Raw genomic sequence first — 19546 nt, 5'->3', positions numbered from 1 at the left:
TCAGGGAAGGAGGCCCTGGGTTGAGCAGCCGAAGCCACAGCCAAGAGTCAGGGTCAGGCCTGTTCCCAAAGTGGCGTGGGGCGAGGGAGTTTGCAGCCTACAGACTGGTCCTCCAGCCCCTTCTTCCGAACTGTGCCTGGCTGCCCCTTGGCTGTGTTCATCCCATCTGGGGAAACTGGCCAGACCAGGACAGACTCACAGACGTGCACCTTTGGGGACCCGTCATTGGGTGTATGTGACACAGATATGTGCAAACATGTTATATCCCAGAAATTCACTTCCTGTGTCCTTGTCCCAGGCAGCTACCCCCATGAGGGACTAAACCAAGGAGTGAGCCTGGTAGAGAGGGGGAAGGCAGGCTTAGGCCTGGGCAGCCTGTCCTGATTGGAGAAGGAGCCGGGCCTCCGGGGTGCACGTGTGTCACAGAGGGCCACAGATGGGGAGGTGTGTAGGAGCCAGGTGGGAAGAAACATGGGGCTGCAGTGGGGGCCCAGAAAGAGCTGGCTGTAGAAAAGTATGTGGTCAGCTGTTTTGTTCATTTATTTCCATATTTGTAGAAGATGAACAGATCTGTGTGCTATGCTGGCAGAAGAGTGGTGTCTGTTTCCACCATCCAATAGGAAAATGTAGACAGAAAACACTAAAAATGTGGAGGTTACCCCTGGGCAGTGGGATTCCAGATCTTTTTTTCCTTGTTGTTTGTATTTTATAATCTTTCAACAGTGAGCATGTGTTTTTAATATACAAGTAATAGAAATTTCTCAAGAAGGATAATGCACGGATGGATGGAACGACATCCCTGCCGGTGCTGGTGGAGACTCCATCCCCCAGGGTCTGGTTCCAGCCTCGCTAGTCCCGGCTGACGGCGCCCCAGCCTCGCCAGTGCCACTGGGTTTCTCCTGGAGGACCCACACGAGATGGTCGTGACTTCTCCCACCACAGCCCCTGGGAACACGCCCACTCCTTCCTTGATTTCCCACCTGGCCTATTTGACTCCCTTCATCCACTTTAGGAAAAGGCCAGTCTGTGGAAGCGGCGACCTGGGGCTGATCTCGCCACGGGCGTCTTCAAGGAGCCTGTGTCTTTGCTGCAGACTCTACCATCATTATCTGCCCTGCCTTCTGTCGGAGGTGGACGTGTTCTAGAATCAGCTTCAATGTGATGTTACCATTCACAGTGGAAGGCAGAGGAAATCGGCCCTGTTCCTAGAAATGCGCTTTATCGGAGAGTGTGTGTTTTCTTAAGGGATTCTTATAAAACTCACTTCAGTTTCCTTTTTTTCCATATTCTGATGTGAGACATTTAAATAAATGTTCATTTGCACATTTGCCTTTATAATAGAAATAACCTCTTTCTACTTCACGAGATTTTAAAAATGCCACATGTGCATTGGAACAAGTTAAGCAGTGTGGTGCTGGAAGTGTTAAGATTCCCTCCCCACCACCTCTCCCTTCAACCCTGTAATCTAAGCCAACTGTTTGAAAATTGTGCTTCCTTGTGCTTTTTAGTTTTGGTTAATTGAAAAAAAAATCTCATGCCTGTAAGCCCAGCACTTTGAAGGCAGGAGGATCACTTGAAGCCAGGTGTTTGAGACCAGCCTGGGCAACAAAGCTAGACCCTGCCTCTACAAAAACTGTAAAAATAGGTGTGGTGGCACACACCTGTAGGCCCAGCTACTCAGGAGGCTGTGGTGGGAGGATCCATTGAGCCCTGGAGGTCAAAGCTGCAGTGAGCTGTGATTGCACTAATGCACTCCAGCCTGGCGACAGAGCGAGATCACATCTCTTAAAAAACAAGACCAAAATATGGGACCATAATATATGCAGCATCATTTTACAACTTGATTTTATTTTCATTTTCACTTAATCCAACAATTACTTCATTGTCTATGCTTTTTTATCAGCCACGGTGTTAACTTGCATTTTTTAATCATTTCAGTCTTAAAATCCTTGCACGTTTGATGACTGCCAAATTCTTGCATACAGAAATTCGAGAAAAAGGCGGTGCTTATGGTGGAGGTGCAAAACTCAGCCACAATGGGATTTTCACCCTTTACTCTTACAGGTGAGTTTTGCTCTAGTTCACACATGGGATGCACACGTCGTTTTAGTCTTCTACTCATGATTATCAGTGTCATTTTCTTCTACTGCAGTGAATTTTAGACAAAAGTTCTGTGTGCTTCTTTTCACTTCTTGGGCACTTAGCCACACCCAGCAATGTCCTTTCTGGCGCCAGGATTAGGGCCAGCAGCCTCAACAGGAAGCATTCTGCCTTCAGTAAACCCTGGCTTCAGCCAGCATATTTTGGCAGAACACGGTAGTGCCTCCATCCGTGGATTTGCCTTCCACAGTTTATTACCCACAGTCACCCTCGGTCTGAAAATATTAAATGGAAAATTCCAGACATAAACACTTCCTAAGTTTTAAATTGTACACCATTCTTCTAAGCAGTGGGATGAAAGCTGACGCTGTCTACAGTACCTGCCTGTTGGTCACTCAGTAGCCGTCTAGGCATCAGATACGCTGTGGGTATCCAAGAGCTTCTGTTCACAGAACCCTTGTTTTACTTAATAGTAGCCCATCAGCGTAACTTTTATTACAGTGTAATTGTTGTATTTTGTTAATATCTTGCTGCACCTAATCTATAAACTTTATCATAGGTATAGGAAAAAAACATAGTATCCCTAGTGGCTGTCTGAGGTTGCAGCCCTGCCGTGGGGGTCCTGGAACACAGGCCCCAGGTGAGGGGGCTGCAATACAGCCTGAGAGCGTTCTTAGCTCATTTCAGTTGGAGGTGCCTGATGTGGATGCAGTTCTGTTAGCTTTCATAAACATAACACCGTTACTCTAAAGCAATATTCTTGATTTTCTATGGCTTTGCTGCCTAAGAGAACATGTATTCCAACAGTTTTTAAGAAGGAGCCGGCCGGCCGTGGTGGCAAGTGCCTGTGGTCCTAGCTACAGGAGGCTAAGGCGGGAGGATCCCTTGAGCCTGGGGACGTTGAAACTGCAGTGAGCAGATTGCGCCACTGCACACCAGCCTGGGCAACAGAGTGAGACCCTATCCCGTGGATGCATAGCTAGATTAGGTAGGTAGGCAGGCATGTAGGTAGATACGTAGGTAGCCATTGCCACTCTGATGAGTTCTCCCCCTTGCTGTGCTGGAAGCCATGCTTCTAGACAAGGATGGGGAAGCAGCTCACAGCCCCTCTGCAGCTCAGGGTGAAGGGAGGGCTGGGCTCTTTGCATTTACACGAAAGGAAGTCTGGATTGGCCCCCTCAGGCTGATTCCTGTACTACCCTGGGTGTGTCTTCAGGGAGATGAAAGGAAAACCTTTGTTTGCTTAATTTTTCCATGTAAGTCTTCTGTAATTTCCCTGTAATCCTGACCTGCCCCTACCCTCCACTGACTTTCCTCTCCGGATGAGGTCACAGAGAGGTGTATTTAAATAATCTAGGGAGGACTTTGTGCAGACAGACCTTGTCTAAGAGGGAGAACGTGTTGAAAGGCTTATGTGATCGGATTTAAATTTCCATTGAGAGTAATTGAGCGATTTGTCAGTGGCTTTTTGGACTAAATCAGATGTAAAATAGAGCTGTTAACCCATAGAAGATGTTGAACTGTTAGGTCGACAGAGGTTTGTCATAAACTTGTCCATTGGTAAAATGCTTGCCTGTTTATTTCTCTGGGTTTCCTAGGGACCCAAATACAATAGAGACGCTCCAGTCTTTTGGGAAGGCCGTCGAATGGGCTAAGTCTGGAAAATTCACACAGCAAGACATCGACGAAGCCAAACTTTCTGTCTTCTCAACCGTAGATGCTCCTGTCGCTCCTTCAGACAAAGGTATTTTGAGTATAACAGTGAGAATCTCAACCCCCAGCCTCACAGATGACGTTGCTGTTTTCCAAGTTCCCGGCATGCGTGGGCAGGAGCACCAGCTTCTGGTGCCTCCATCCTTGCTTGTGATACGATTTCCATGTCTGACACCCTAAACATGCTTCCTGACATCCGGGCGAGAAGAGTGCATCCTGTCATTTGTTTTACTGACCTGAGACCCAGTGGGGCCAACCCATGGCAGTGTCCAGGCTCATTAGGGTGGAAGGAGGACATGGGCACGGCCCAGGCATGGCCACGTTACTCTCTAGAGCCACTTTTGCTCACAGCATCATCAGCCTCACGCGGCGCTGACTGCATCCATGCTGCAGAAGCAGGCGTTGGTAGGGCTCAGCGTGGCACGTGGGAGCTGGAGGTCGGGGTGTGATCTCTGGGTTGTTAGACACATCCCTGTGGTTGAAACATGCACGTGAAATGACAGTGAGATGCCCGTGTCCCCTCCGGGACACGAGTGCACAGCCCACAATGCGAGCTCCTGGGCAGCGGCTCCATCGTGCCTGTGGATTGTCTTCTAGGAATGGACCACTTCTTGTACGGCCTCTCGGATGAGATGAAGCAGGCTCACAGAGAGCAGCTCTTTGCTGTCAGCCACGACAAGCTCCTGGCCGTGAGCGATAGGTGAGTGGGGAATGGGGGGGATAGCGTCTGGGACTGGAAGCCCGCGTGCTGATTTAACAGCGCTGACGCAGAAGCCCGTCCTCGCTGACCATGCCTGCCTTCCTCTCAGGTACCTCGGCACTGGGAAGAGCACACACGGCCTGGCCATCCTCGGACCCGAGAACCCGAAAATTGCCAAGGACCCATCCTGGATCATCCGATGAGCAGCCGTGGCGCTCGACTGCGCAGGAGCCCGAGGCAATACACCTCTGAGCTGAATATGAAAAGTCAGAAATGCTACTGCTTTTTCCAAGAATATTATGTCATTAAGTGTCGCCAAAGCCCTTGACTGGCGAGTCAAAAACTCAGATCTAAAGAGTGACCAGGAAGAGGTTCATTGAAATAATCATGCATGAAGCACCAAAGATGCACCATGTAGAATTTTCGCTTTCTACTGGCAGGCTCGTTTTACCTCATTAATTCTAGAATATTTATTTAAGAATCTAAAAATAAAGGGCAACTCTGACTTAACCTCTGTTTGAGTCATTATTTTAAGCAGCATTTAGGGCCTTTATTTAAAAACAGAAGTAAAATGAAAAGGTATGCAAGGGTGTCCCACGTCTGCCTGCGCTGATTCAGGAAACTCCATCACACCGAGGCCCTGGGGGAGTGTCCTCCTAACAGACGGGAGTTCACCGCGGCGGCTGGATGGAAACCGTCCTGAGAAGCAGGTGGGTTGGGGTGAGTAAGCGCTTGCTTCATCTTTACAAAGCCAGAAAGGAAAGCCTCCGCGCTAGCTCTTTCTTGGCTGTCGGACTCTGATTTCCCAAACAGAGCTTGTTTTTGGCATCTCCTCTCCCTCCACCCAGCTCTCTGCCCCCGTTTCTGAGGCACAGCTGTTGTCTCTTGCAGACTAGAGCTAAGAGGCAGAAACACTGACTCTACAGGAGGGGGGCCCACCAGGGCAGCAGGGCTGTCATCCCAGCAGCCGTGTCTACTCTGGCAAGACTCTTCCGGAGCGTTCCAACCTAGGTCCCAGCGAGGATTGTGGCTTGGCCTGGAGGAGAAGCTGGCTATCAGATTTTTGAACCCACCGCCGCCCCACCCACCCCCTGGTGGTTTTAACATGGAGCTAGGATTGCAATCAAGAGGACAAGTAAATAAGATTCATGTTTTACTTTCTATTTCACTTTCAAAGGAGAGCAGGAGCCTGGGGTCGAGGCCCAGGGTCCCGGCCTGCTGCTGTGGATGGAAACTGACACACGGCAAATATGTAACGGTAAGTAAACGTCGCCTTCCCCTTGGCCTGTGTAAACTACTGGCTTTGTTCTTCTTTTATGACTTGTGCATAGTTCAGTGATCCCTAATCTTTGCCCACAAAACTGAGAAAACCTTTAGTAGCCACCCATAGATTGAGGTATTAATCTCCTACTTAAAAAACTAAAACAGAGGACTGTTGGAGTTGTAGGCAAATGTTTAATTCTGCTCATATGCACATCTGAAAGCATGAGACACAGTCCACAGACAGCACGCACTGGAGCTGGTGGGGCAGAAGGGCACGCGCTGATTAGGTATTAATGTCAATAATACGTGCATAAAGTGCTGATAAATAACTTAAGTGTTACAAAAACAGACGGTCCACGGTGAGTCCAGGCTGCAGGCAGGACTGCGTCAGACACTCCAGGGCTGCACGTGCTCCAGCTGGCCTGAGTCCGACACGTCATAGCTGGCCTTGTACTTGGCCAGGATCTTCATGAGGGGCCGTAGCTTGAGCCACCACTGTTCTTTGGGAATCCTGTGCCTGTGGAGGGACGAGGAGACAGCAGTGAGGCCTGCAGTCATTGCCAGGAGATGCCTCCGCCTGCCCTGCGCACCATGGCCAGCACAGCGAGCAGTCTTGCCAGAAACACAGGGTTTGTAGGGTCGGCTGAATCAACTAGATGATAAAGCCAATTTCAGGATCAAATGAAACCATTGTTTAAAATTATTCCCGAAGACCTAGTGGTGTTTTCTGTGTGTGTGTTTTCTTTTTTGAGATGGAGTCTCGCTCTGTTGCCAGGCTGGAGTACAGTGGTGCAATCTCAGCTCACTGCAACCTCTGCCTCCCGGGTTCAAGCAATTTCTCCTGAGTAGCTGGGACTACAGGTGTGCATCACCATGCCCGGCTAATTTTTAGTAGAGATGGGGTTTCACCATTTGAGCCAGGTTGGTCTCGACCTCTTGACCTTGTGATCCACCTGCCTCGGCCTCCCAAAGTGCTGGGATTATAGGCATGAGCCACCATGCCCGGCCAAGACCTAGTATTTTTTTAACTGAGCTTCAGAAAAGCCAGTTCCTCAAACCCCTGAATGAGTTGCCGACAGCAACAGCAATGGCCATTCCCGTCCCGTACTCACATGGGCTGGGTTCACTGAGGCAATAAGACCCCAACTTACTCAAAATCCGTTTGCTTCTTCAGCTCTGCCACAGGTTGGAAAATAACGTTTCTTTTGCTTATTCCCAGCACACAAACGGAATCATCGGTGGTAAATTTTTTTCCTATAAAAGATTTAAAAAAAGATTAGTAACACCCTGTCACATGGCAGGTGGGGGAGCAGAATCACGGTGCAAGTTGAGAACTGAGATTCCTCGGAACCGTGCTGAACCTGGCCTGGAAGCCCGGGTGAGACTGAGAACAGCCGCACAGTGTGGCCAGTGCCTGGCCTCGTGCAGCTCTGCTCTTGTGGGACCGCCCCGATGGCTTCCTGGAAAGCAGCTTGTTTTTTCCTCCCAGTGGAGAGAATTTTTCACTAAATAGTGGAATAGGGAAATTAGCTTAAATTACAGCAAAACACTAATTTATGCTCACAGATACACACACTGAGAGGCAAAAAGCATCCGTAGCTAAATTAGCAAAAGAAAATCGCTGTAGAAAGAATCAAAGCCAAAGTCAGTTCTTCAAAAAGACAAACCCATTGAAACTATTCACATCACTGTTTTTTATAGACTGTCATTTTTCTAAGTCGGACACTGGCAGTGATACGTGGTTTGCTGTAATAAAAGCACACATCTGCTATGACTGATGAAGAAAGCTGAGGGGGTGGGGGTGAGAAAGATGCTGGCACAAAGAGCCACTCAGGAATGAGCGGGGAACACCCATGTTGGAACCATTAACAAGAGTATTATAAAAAAGTCATGTTTTTTGAAACTTTTCAGTTTAAAGATTTCTTAGAATATGTAACTTACAAAAACATGCACAGTTCTACAAACATGCTCAAAACTTCCAGTTTTGATGGATAGAGTCACAAGGAGGTTGTCCTACCAAACATTCAAAAAATAGAAGGCCCCACTTAAACTGTGAGGGGAAATTGCTGGCCATTGTTCAGGATCTCTAGAGCAAAAAGCCTGCACAAAAGAACTACAGACTGAATCTAGCAGTGATAAAAGAGAACATGTCATACCCAAGCTGATCTTATCCCAGGAATCCAAGGTTGGTTAAATAGCAACACTCAGATCAGGAGTAAAACATCACGTGCAGCTCAGTACTGAACTGAAGAAGGAACCAGCACCCTACTTCTCCCCGATAGGACAGCATTTTCACCAAGGCAGGACGGCCTGCATCACGAGGCTGTGGCCTCCCTCCCCAGACCCCTTACCTCTGCCCCGGGCCTCCTTGAGTTTCGCAGTGATCCACTCCATAGCTCTGGCAGAGATTTTGGTTCCAAAGTTTCTATCAAATGGAGAGGGTGCCCCACCCTGTTGGTCGTTAAGAGTTATGTGAAAAATCAGTTATACAGTAATACTTTGCTGTTAAATAGAAATGACAATTTCTGTTTTGCAGAATTCATGTTTTTATTTCTAGGTCCTTATAGTTGGAACAGAACAAAACAAAACCTGTGATTCCCATAGCCTGAACTCGGCCTGTTAAGCAAAAGTATCAAGTGTTCCTCCCGCTCAGTAAGATGAGGATTTTAATAAACTGAACAAGTCAACTAACAATCTTCATTATTTTAAAATCTTAAATCAGGATTTCATAAACTCATCTGAGGTGGGGATGGGTCACAGCTTTAATCAAAAAACCGTTGTGGATTCTTTAACAAGATCACACATACGCCTACTATTTCATCATCATTGCAGGGGATTCATGGGCTCTGGCTTAAAAGTATAAGAATAGGAGATGGTGAGGAAGGAGTGTGTGCAAGTTAGGAGGCCTGGACCCCTGTGACCCAGGCTCAGCTCATAACACGTGTGTGCCTGCGTGCAGCCCATTCCAGGTCATTCTGATTTGGGGTGTCAAGTATACTACATGTCTGATAATCCATTTTAAATCTTAGGGAAGCTCCAGTTTTTAACTTGAAGTGTTTAATTTGAATAAGCATTTCCAAGTAATGGGGGTATCACTGTTTTCATGAAAGCTGACAGTTCCCTTAAAATCCCCATTACTCGAACCTCACCAACAAAAGAATCCTAAAGCTGGTGATGTTTGGCATGACTTTAAAAGTTCAGATGTTTTGGCTGGGCACGGTGGCTCACGCCTGTAATCCCACCACTTTGGGAGGCTGAGGTGGGTGAATCACCTGAGGTCAGCAGTTTGAGACCAGCCTGGCCAATGTGGTGAAACCCCATCTCTACTAAAAATACAAAAATTAGTTGGGCATGGTGGTGGGTGCCTGTACTGCCATCTACTTGGGAGGCTGAGGCAGGAGAATCGCTTGAACCTGGAAGGTGGAGGTTGCAGTGAGCCAAGATCCTACCACTGCATTCCAGCCTGGCCAACAGAGCAAGACTCTGTCTCAAAAAGTTCAGATGTTTTTTTATCATCTTGGAATTTACTTATACATTTTTCCCCAAAATGGCTAAAATAAGACAATCTTTCAAAAGTCACACGACAGTGGCTTTGTGGGCCCCTCAGGCAGTCTCGGGCCTACCTGCTGCATGTGGCCCAGCACGTTCTTCCTGCAGTCAAACACGCCTTTGCCTTCTTCCGAATAGAGCTGGTAAATGAAGTCGGTGGTGTAGTTTTCACTGCAGCTCTCATTTCTGAAACGGGCGAGAAGGAGTCACTTTGTTTAGCATGCAGTGGGCACATGGCTCCCTGCTTGGGGAGATGGCCCTGGGAGGCTGGCCTCCCGCATCCCCCAACCCTATGGTGATTCTGCATCAACACCAGTCCCTCCAGTTCATGGTTTTGCTTTCTGCAGTTTGTTACCCATGGTCCAGTGGTCAACTGAGGCCCACAAATATTAAATGGAAAATTCCAGAAATAAATATGTAAGTTTTAAATTGCACACCATTCTGAGTAGCGTGATGAAATCTCATGCTCTCTTGCTCTGTCCCACCCAGGACGTGAATCATCCCTGTGCCCTGCGTCTCCATGCTGTCTGTGCCTCCTGCCCGAGTCACTCAGTAGCCGCCTTGGTTATCAGATGGAAGCAACCTCGTGTATACAGGGGGCGGGTACTATCCCCAGGTTCAGACACCCTCTGCAGTCTTGGGACACAGTCCCTGAGGCTAAGAGGGATGACTGTATTTCCTTCTTTCTTCATAAACATCAGGTGCTAATTAGGGAAATGATTGCAAGATATGTAAAAGAATAAGACTATAAAGCAAAAATTTTAGTTGTCTAAATGCAGGCAAGTCTTTAGAGCAATGCACCACAGCTGTCTTCTGCATCTGCTCAGTGTGTGTAGTGCACTCTAGCGGCAAAGAAATGACCACTCATCCAGCCCAAGTCACAGACTAGAATCTAAGAACCAGGGTGTGGCAGTGAGGGTAAGATCAGCCCCTGGTCTCTCTCACTCACCTGAGCACAAGGCCTCTCTGGATGGTGGTCTTCATTTTCTCCGTCAGGTGCTCCACATTGGACTGGAAGATAGTATTTTGTTAATCAGACAATAAACTTCTACTAAGTACCTACTGTGTGCCAGGCACTGCAGGCCGGGAAGTGCCAACCAAGTGTGGCGGGGAGCGTGGCCAAGGAGGCTGCAGCTCTCGCAGCTCGGGTCTTGGGGAGCCTCCTCCCAGACAGGGAGGACACGTCTGCAGCGATGAACGCTGAGGACAGGGCACGGTGAGCGGCCCTCACGGCGGCCACTAGCAACACCTTCCAGAGTCAACAGGGTCCCTCTGAAAACGGCTCTATTGCCCCTTGTTTATTTGCATGACGATGTTCTCTCGGTGCTCTCAGGGGAAAAGAGTGACCTGTGGCCTTTCTGTGGAATCTCATGTGACGGCCTGATGAGCAGTGTCTGACCAAAGAATTTGTAGACTCACATTCATACACAGATTTCTTAAGGAAAAGATGGTCTTAGAAAAGAGTAAGAACATCCCATTTCAGATCATGTTGGGAGGATTACAAGAGGGAGGTAATTCTCTAATGATTCATCCTAAGAAAATGGAGGTTTTTACATCTAATCAAATCTGTCACTGGGCGCAATGGCAGAATTTCACAAAGTAGGAGGCCAGGCATGGTGGCTCATGCCCGTAATCCCAGCACTTCGGGAGGCCAAGGCGGAGAGATCGCCTGAGGTCAGGAGTTTGAGGGCAGCCTAGCCAACATGGTGAAACCCCCGTCTCTACTAAAAATACAAAAAATTAGCCGGGTATGGTGGCAGGTGCCTGTAATCCCAGCTACTTGGGAGGCTGAGGCAGGAGAATTGCTTAAACCCAGGAGGCAGAAGCTGCAGTGAGCCGAGATTGTGCCACTACACTCCAGCCTGGGTGACAGAGCGAGACTCCATCTCAAAAATTAAAAATCTGTCATAATTTCTCTTCTTAAGCCCTTGCCATGTTGAGTGCTGGTGAGGCAGGATCTTTGGACAGATTTCTGAAATACGGTCATGAGTCACGTAACAGGGGGATATGTTCCTTGAGAAATGCATTGCTAGGTGACTTAAGCCTTGTGCAAACATCCTACAGTGAACTCACACAAACCCAGGAGGCAGGGCTTGCTGCACACCTGTTGTTCCGTCTGGGACTGTTGAATACTGCAGGCAATTGTGTATCTAAACATGTCTAGACGTAGAAAAGCACAGTAAAAGATACATTTTTTTATAAAAAATATTTATCTTTTTATAAAATATATATTATAAAAATGTATGTAAAAAGATATATCTTTTTATAAAAGATAAAAAACTGCACCTGTTTGGGGCAGCTCCATTATAATCTTATGGGACCCACTGTTGACAGAAACATCATGATGCAGTGAATGACTCCACAAATATTTGACATGGTAAAGAAATTCGTGATTCACATGTCACATAATTAGTGCCAAGGCCCTTTTTACCTGATCTATTTGGCTCAGAAACAAGTAACATCCTAACTTTTTAAAAGACAATGGTGCTGGGTGCGGTGGCTCACGCCTGTAATCCCAGCACTTTGGGAGGCCGAGGTGGGCAGATCACGAGGTCAGAAGTTCGAGACCAGCCTGACCAACATGGTGAAACCTCATCTCTACTAAAAATACAAAATTAGCTGGGCGTGGTGGCATGTGCCTGTAATCCCAGCTACTTGGGAGGCTAAGGCAGGTGAATCGCTTGAACCTGGGAGTCGGAGGTTGCAGTAAGCCGAGACCATGCCACTGCACTCCAGCCTGGGTGACAGAGCAAGACTCCCTCTCTAAATAAATAAAAACAATTGTTCAAGTTGCATTTTATCTGCCAAGGCCTGTCATCTTGCATGAAGTTTAGCAACTTTGAACGTTGCAGGGTCCAGGCCTGGATTCTGCTGTGTCATCCAAGCAGGGGCAGACCTCAGGGTCAGCGACACCCTTCCCTAAAAGAGCCACAGATGCTGAGAAACCACGGTCATGTCTGTGTCAGTTTAGAGGCAGACGCAGCATCAGGGGCCTCAGGATTTAAAAGAAGCTGCAGCAACCTTCAGAGCCTGTCGCAGACGTGGGTGGTGACTGTCAGCGGAGGTTCTCAAATCATTGGTGACATAAGTGAGACAACATTAACTACACAACAGACTACGTCAAACAAACAAGCTTGTGTTTCACACGAGCCTAGAAGGTGTCCTCAACCAGGCACACCCGCCGTCACCTGACACGCAGTAGGGGCACCTGGGCGATGCGAAGTGTATCAAGCGTGGCGTGTTCCGTAGCACCTCCGTCTCCACGCCCCTCGGAAAGCAAACCACCCTAGACACGATGATTCACTCCGCAGCACCCAGTGGATCCCAAGGGGACGGGCCCTGAGGCCAGCCCCGTCACATACCTGCAGATCCCTGATGTCGAAGGGCTCTTCGAAAATGTAGGCGGCATCAGCTCCGGCCGCGAGCCCCCCCATGTTGGCCAGGTAGCCACAGTAGCCGCCCATGGTCTCGATGATGAACACGCGCCGCTTGGTTCCGCTGGCAGACTGCTTGATGCGGTCGCAGGTCTGGTCACAGAGAAGAGATCAGTCACTGCAGCCCAGGCCTGGGGCGCGCCCACCATCCCAGAGCTCCCCCAACAGTGAGTGCAGCAAGGCCCCCCCCACCGTGCCCAAACATGTGGTCCCAGCATCCCGCAGAGGTGAAGGGTGTGCAGCAGCCGGGATGTGCCCTCGGAGTGGGTGTGAACGTGGTCCCCCACAACCCCACCGTGGCAGCCACCTGGAGGTGACCTCAATGTCCCGTTTTGGGGGCTTGGCCATCTGCCGCTCCCTTCTCCCAGGCCCCATAGAAGGGGACGGAAAAGACGACCCCACAAGCCAGCTCACTCCACGCTGCTCTGTGACTGTCCCTGCTGAAGCCGCTTTCACCGGACACGGACACCATTAGGTGTTAGCTGAGATGTTAGGGGACTGTCCCCTGCCAGCTTAGTCCGTGGGAACCGCTGTGCTATTCTATTTTCTTCTGAAAAGCTCCCTGTGATTTTAGAGGTGCGGCCATCTTCCATCCATCGGTGAATGTTACGTTTATGGAAACTCTACTCAAAGGCAGATGGTGGTTCTTAGACCCAGGCGCCTGGGGAAGTCTTCCAGATGCACAGGCACCGGGTCCCAGAGTGAAATGTCTGTCATCCGCCCTCCATGAGGACCCAAGCTCGGCGGGGAGAAAAATGGCAAAGAAATGCATCGGCCGCCTTCCCACCCATACATCAGTCCGGCTGCAACGCCCTCTTCCTGGGCCTCAGCTCCCACCCCGGGACCCTCCAATCCGTTCACACAGAAAGGACCCCATCTATAAAAAACATAAATCTGATCCAGTTCTTGGTTTATTCAAAACCCTTTGCTCACTTCAAGTACACATCAAGCCTTTCTCGGGAATCCCTGGCCCCACCTGCTCCCGGCACCAGGTCCTGTTCCAGCCACCCCAGGTCCTCCTAGGGCCTTTGGATATGCTGGCCGCTGTGTGCATCACATTCCGGCACAGTGGTGGGCGGGAGAGCAGCCCCCAAAGGAATCCCAGTCCTATCCCTAATCCCTGGAACCTGGGAATGTTCCCTCATGTGGTGATAAAGGTGAATCCTAGGAGTACCCAGGTGGGCCCTAAATGCCATCACCTGCATCAGCAGATGAGGGGCGCAGAGGCTGAAGGCCCTGGAGCGGGATGCTGCACACCCACATGGGAGGAGGAGGCGCCAGGGAACAAGGCGTACAAGGCCCGCAGCTCTGGGCACCTGAACGGGCCACGAGGGACTCTCCTGGAGCAAACATTCTGGCCTCAGCCCATGGCTCCTGCCCTCCAGAGCTGTGGGAGAGTATTATTTTCTAGCCCCAGGTGTGTGGTCAGTGTCACAGTGGCCACAGGACACACAGAGGCACCTTCCTCAGCTCTGATCCAAAGGAAAATGTCATTTCCTCAGGAAAACACCACCTGGTTTCTAGGATGACAAAGTTCCCTCTGTCAGGGGCTCTCGGAGCCACCCCATGTCCTCTCTCCATAGAAATTATCCCGGTGTCTCTCCCTGCAGTTACCTGGTGGTTATTTGACTTGGGAGGATCTTCCTCACTAGGCTGCAAATTCCATGAGGACAGGAACTGTGGGCTGGGCTTACACCAGTGCACCATCAGCAGCACCCGGCCGAGCCCCCACAGCAGGCGCTCAAGAAATGCTTGTCTCTGAATGACATAAGCACGGTATACCCCCAGCCAGCCAGCCATCCGTCCGTCCTGGTCAATGGCTGATCCTGCAGGATTCCCTAACGGGCCTCCATGGGACTCAGCCAAGAGTAAGAGCATGAAGTGGGGGTGTGGACTTGAGACTAGGAGCCACGTGAGAGTCTGTGCACCCAAGTTTAACACCCATTGGGAAATGTTCACTTGAGCACTTCAGATGAAATCTAAAAGTGCACTTTGATTAATAAATGCAGGCTTGATTAAACGATTCCAAACTATACTTCCAGTTTCTTTGGCAGATTCTTTTCTTCCCAAAATAATTGGTTGATGTATTCAAAACTGAACACGGACTCTAGTTAGCGGGCCACTTTTGTGTCCGAGATGGGGAGAGAAACAGGCAAATGGGAAGAATTCCCATCTTTGTGCTTAGGAGGACAGAGGACAGAACCCTGTCAAGGGGCCAAAGAGCCCACAACTGCCTTCTTGAAGGGCCAGTGCAGAATTCTGAGGGTTGCACTGTTCCACCTGTACTGGGTCTCTCTCTAAATGTGATCTAAGACTTAAGATGCTGTAAGGCTTTAAGACTTGTCCTTTGTCTTAGAGAATCCCGGGCGTGGGTGGGGCCTCAGGACCCCCAGAGGCACAAAACCTCTTGGGTTACTTTTCCAACTGAATCTCCCGCGCAGCCCACCCTGAGGTGGGGAATTACTGTCACTCATTCAAAGAATGACATCAACCACTTAATGGCAAAAGAATTCTGCGGGCAAAGCAGCTCTCCCAAGAGGCTGATTTGTGCCCAAGCATGTCTGAGTTCTGGTCCCGCCAGGCTGCCGCAGGGGCCTGTGGAACAGCGCAGCCCTGACACCTGAGCCACGCCCCCGACTGTGTGCTTGTCTCCGTGTAAACGCAGCGACAGCTGGGACGGAAGAGGCCGCCTTTGCTGGAGCTTAGATACAGCTTTCCTGAACTCTCTCCTCATTACCTAGATGGCATCTGAAGCCTGAATTAGCTTCTAAAAATAGCAAGTCACTCCGGCCGTGCCTCAGGCAATTAGTCAAAGCAGCACTGACAAGAAGGCCCTGCCTGCCTGCAGTGTCGCACGGAGGCGCCTCCCTGGCCTCCGAGTGGGTGGAAGGATGGCAGAGGGCTGTGTCCCAGGGCTGGCACGTGGACAGCAGCCGTGAGTGGCACTTGTCAGGCAAAGCCTGTGACCTCAGCCGTTCCTCCTGCACAATGGGATGTGCCCCCAGCAGACACCACCCCCTGCAAGGGCACACAGGCGATCCTGCTGGGAAATTCCCCAGGGAGTACCACGGGAGCGAGAGCCCCAGGCTACAGTTCAAACATCACCACACTTTGCTCCATGGGTGTTAAGAAATATAAATTGGTGGTGAAAGAAAAGGTGGCGTTTGCTACAGCATTAAGGTAGAAAAAAGCCACTGACTTCTCTGTGAGAACCACCTTGCTCTGTGAATCTGCAGGGAGGCCAGTTTTCCCATGACTGGTATCCCTCACGGCAGCCGAGCCTCTGCTGAAGTCGGTGGCCAGACGGGACAGGGGGTGGGGGTCCTGTCCCTGCTACAGCAAGGAACCCGCAGCAAAGCACAGCTGCTGGCCAGGGTAGGGCTGCGTCGCATGTGGGGCGCGAGGGTGGAAGTGTGCATGGACATCTACAAGGTGCTAAAGGAGAGTGAAGCCAGCGATGGCCGGACCCTAATGGCATTCACCCAACAGGGGTCACATGCGGGGCCCAGGGAAGTCCTGGGAATGAGCCAGGGCCAGCCTCTGCAAGACCACCACAGCACTGGGGAACACAGGGAGAAGCCCAGGAGAGAGATGGCCAGGACATGCCCCTCAGCTCGAGTGGGAGGCTGAGGCTCAGAGGCACAGGAAGCTGCAGCCGACCTCATGACTCCTCTGCTCCCTTCCCTGCACTGTAACTCAGCTCTGAAGGAAGTACCCGGAATAGAACTGCTGTTTTCCGAGGTTCTGTGCTAAGCTGAACTAAGGAGTCTCCAGCAGGGCTGGGAGTTTTCACTGCAAACTCCGGAGCTGGCTTGGACGTCAACATGTAAGGTAAAGGCCAGTGGCTGCTGTCCCCACACGTGATGCAGGCCTACCCCGGCCAGCAGCTGTGCTTTGCTGTGGGTCCCTCGCACCAGGTGGCCAAGTCACGGATGTGACCCCACATGCCACGGTGGCCACCGTCCTGTCTGCAGCTGAGTGAGGACCGTCTCTGCAGCAAAGGCCTGTGGAACTACCATAGGTCCTCATGTCCAGCTTATGACCATAGAGGTGGGTCAGAGTATCAGGGACCAGAGGGGCCACCATGCGGGTGTCAGCACCACACCCACGACTGGCAGAATCCACCCCTCCCAAGGCACATGTTGGTGAAACCGCCTGCCCAGGAGGGCGTGATTTCGGCTCTCCAGGAAGGCTGTTTTCCAGGCAGCGGCCCCCAGTGGGTACGGCTCTGTCCTGGAGCTCGTACTTACCGGGCATTTACACCCCTTCCTACAGGCTCCCACAGCTGGCCCTGCAGCCTCACTACTCAGCGTGGGCAGGAGAGGCAGCCTCCAGAGAAATGGTGCCTGCGGCTCCCCTAGTCTAGGTGGGATAGAAACACGATCCCAAGGACTGGATATATCATCTCACTTTTAATCAATAAAGACAGGCTCTCCCTAAGGCAGAGAAGCTAAAAAAAATTTTACCCTGTTCTGGCCAGTGTGACATAAAGCCAAGCTAACAAAGGGGGGGAAAAGAAGAAGAATAAATCCGGCTCATCCTTAGCACAGAAGAAACAAGTTGCTAAAATAAATGAAGCGAAGCAACGGGAGGAAATGGGGTTCTCTTACCTCAACAACAGCATTCAGGCCAGTGTCGGAGCCCAGGCTTATTTCTGTGCCTGGGACATTGTTGCTAATCGTGGCCGGCACCACACACAGGGGGATGCAAAGCTCCTGGTGGCGGCCTCGTGCCTCGGCCATGTCGCACGCACTCTTGTAAGCCTGAAGCAGCAGGGCCAAGCGGTTAGCGGGGGTGCCGGGTGCTCACCTGCCAGCCCCAGGGCCTGTGCTGAGGTCCAGGAAGGGACGGGAGGGGACTGAGTCGCCAGGGGAAGCCAGTTCATGCGGGTCAAGGGGCCGAGGGGAGCTCTGGAGGCTGTGCGAGAGCAGGACAGGCCTCGGCAACACGGGGCTGCCTGGGCACAGCCCAGGTCCTCATGAAAGGGGGTGCCTGCAGGCAGCACAGCGGGGTGGGTGCGAGGCAGGCAACAGAGCAGGTTGCAGGCAACGGCGAGTTAGTCACGAGTGGGACAGCTCAGCTCTCGGCATGTCATGGTGGGTAAGGGAGGCCAGGGCAGTCAGGACATTTACAGGCAAAGCCAATCCTGTAGCTTTCTGCAGGCAGGCAAGGATCAGTGGGATGGGGCACACGGCTGTAAGGACCACACCAAGTGACCGCCTTCATCGTGCAGAGGTGGCGCCCACGTGCAGGCAGGGAAGGGGGCATGCAGCTGGATTACCGGTGGGCCACACTCAGCCCCACGCCACATCTCTGCTCTCCGGGCGGAAGCTGCCATTTCTGCCCTCTGCAAGCCGCACACAAAGCCGCACAGGCGAGCAAGAACCTGAGTTGCTGCCCTGGGGTTCCACTGGGAAATGCGCTCCGGTATCAGAAAGGGGAGCGGTTCTTGAGCCCGTGTACACCGGGGTTTTTCAGACTCCACCTCAGGGTGTTAACCAAAGTCACAGCAGGACAGGTCCACACGCCCACTGTTCCCACCTCCAAGTGGCCCCACACAGCAAGGTGTTTTTGACATCCACGTGGTGGCAAAACCAACTATTTATGGTCTTGGACGTGTCCGTCTTACTGTGAATATCCCCACATCAGCTGCAGAAATGCTACTGGTGGGACACAGGGTGGCGCCCACACCTCCCCGGGAGAGTCGGACAGTGAGCGATCTGGGCTCTGCAGCCCTGGTGCAATGCAAAGCATCCCAAGGCCTGGAGCCCGTGTAGGCCGAGGGCTTCGGACAGTGGGTGTAGACCCGTGGCAGGTGAGTTCACAGCACGGTGGATAGGAGGGTGGGGCGGGTGGGTCAGTGCTGGGTGACCACAAGGCGAGCTGTGAGCAGGGTCAGTGCTGGGTGACCACAAGGTGAGCTGTGAGCAGGGTCCCCCGTGCCCCATGGCGCGGCCTCCACATCCACCCAGGCCCAGCACGTGCCCAGCTCTTGGGCCGCTCTGTGCAGGCTCTGCCTGGCAGGCTGTGGCCATGGCAGTTTTTGCAGGACTTCAATCCAAATGCCAGCTGCTTCCCAGCCAGCAACACTCATGTTGGGGCACTGGCTGGCCTGGTGCCCAGGATGTGGCCCCTCAGCACCGCCACGTGGGAGGCTCCTTATGCTTTTCAGACAGGTGATGTCGCTCACTTTACTGTGGAATACCCGAGCTCAGGACTGACCAAGACTGGCTGCGGGGAGCTGGCTGTTTCTCCGAGAAGCCCTCACTGGAAGCCAGACGGTGTGGGTGACCTGGGACCAGGAGGGGCCTGAGGCACACAGGAGGGCAGGTGGGGGTCTCGGCACCTTAACTCCACATTGAAATCTGTGGGGACAGCCACAATGCTGCAAATCCTCTCTCCCATCTCCCCTATCACTCCTCTTTTCCTTCCTTCAGTCTCCAAAAAAGGGAAGGGAAGCTTCAATATGGGGGAGACCCTGCCCGCCCAGCAAAACATAAAATTCTCAAGACCAAGCACAGCCAGGCTGTGAATCAGTCACGAGGCTGTGGTCACTGCCACCTTCGCGGCAGCTGACGGCAGCATGGCAGCAGCTTACTGTGCTTCTGATGTGACCTGATTGAGCTTACAGGACGGAGTAATGGGCCAGGGCTAAGGAATGAAAGGGTCCAACTCAAACTCCCTGCAGCCGTATCCTGAGAACATGTCACACCGGCCCTGAGGTATTTCATTCCTTCTGCTCTGCCCGGAGGACCACTCACCAGCACCGCATAGATTCTGAGGGGCT

At 51.4% G+C, this 19546-nt stretch overlaps 2 protein-coding genes across 5 annotated transcripts in view; one reads left to right on the top strand and one right to left on the bottom strand.

The window, feature by feature from the left end:
• Window positions 1-5023, top strand: part of PITRM1 (pitrilysin metallopeptidase 1) — a 36615-nt gene extending 31592 nt beyond the window's left edge. For both annotated transcript variants that reach the window (XM_031015330.2, XM_063709846.1), the window contains 4 exons: window positions 1939-2064; window positions 3699-3844; window positions 4411-4513; window positions 4623-5023. In XM_031015330.2, the coding sequence (XP_030871190.2) occupies window positions 1939-2064; window positions 3699-3844; window positions 4411-4513; window positions 4623-4716 (469 nt within the window). In that variant the 3' untranslated portion in view covers window positions 4717-5023. The remainder of the gene's footprint in view (window positions 1-1938; window positions 2065-3698; window positions 3845-4410; window positions 4514-4622) is intronic.
• A 925-nt stretch (window positions 5024-5948) lies between these two features.
• Window positions 5949-19546, bottom strand: part of PFKP (phosphofructokinase, platelet) — a 75035-nt gene continuing 61437 nt past the window's right edge. For 2 of the 3 annotated variants that reach the window (XM_055353368.2, XM_031015327.3), the window contains 7 exons: window positions 17370-17522; window positions 12688-12852; window positions 10275-10336; window positions 9400-9511; window positions 8128-8227; window positions 6928-7030; window positions 5949-6293 (listed from right to left, as the gene is read on the bottom strand). In XM_055353368.2, coding sequence (XP_055209343.1) covers window positions 6164-6293; window positions 6928-7030; window positions 8128-8227; window positions 9400-9511; window positions 10275-10336; window positions 12688-12852; window positions 17370-17522 — 825 coding nt within the window. In that variant the 3' untranslated portion in view covers window positions 5949-6163. The remainder of the gene's footprint in view (window positions 6294-6927; window positions 7031-8127; window positions 8228-9399; window positions 9512-10274; window positions 10337-12687; window positions 12853-17369; window positions 17523-19546) is intronic. The other variant, XM_031015326.3, reaches the window with a different exon arrangement.

Source organism: Gorilla gorilla, chromosome 8 (assembly GCF_029281585.2).
Source record: "Gorilla gorilla gorilla isolate KB3781 chromosome 8, NHGRI_mGorGor1-v2.1_pri, whole genome shotgun sequence".
Taxonomy (NCBI): Eukaryota; Metazoa; Chordata; class Mammalia; order Primates; family Hominidae; genus Gorilla; species Gorilla gorilla.
This window is presented reverse-complemented; position numbering and strand designations above follow the sequence as displayed.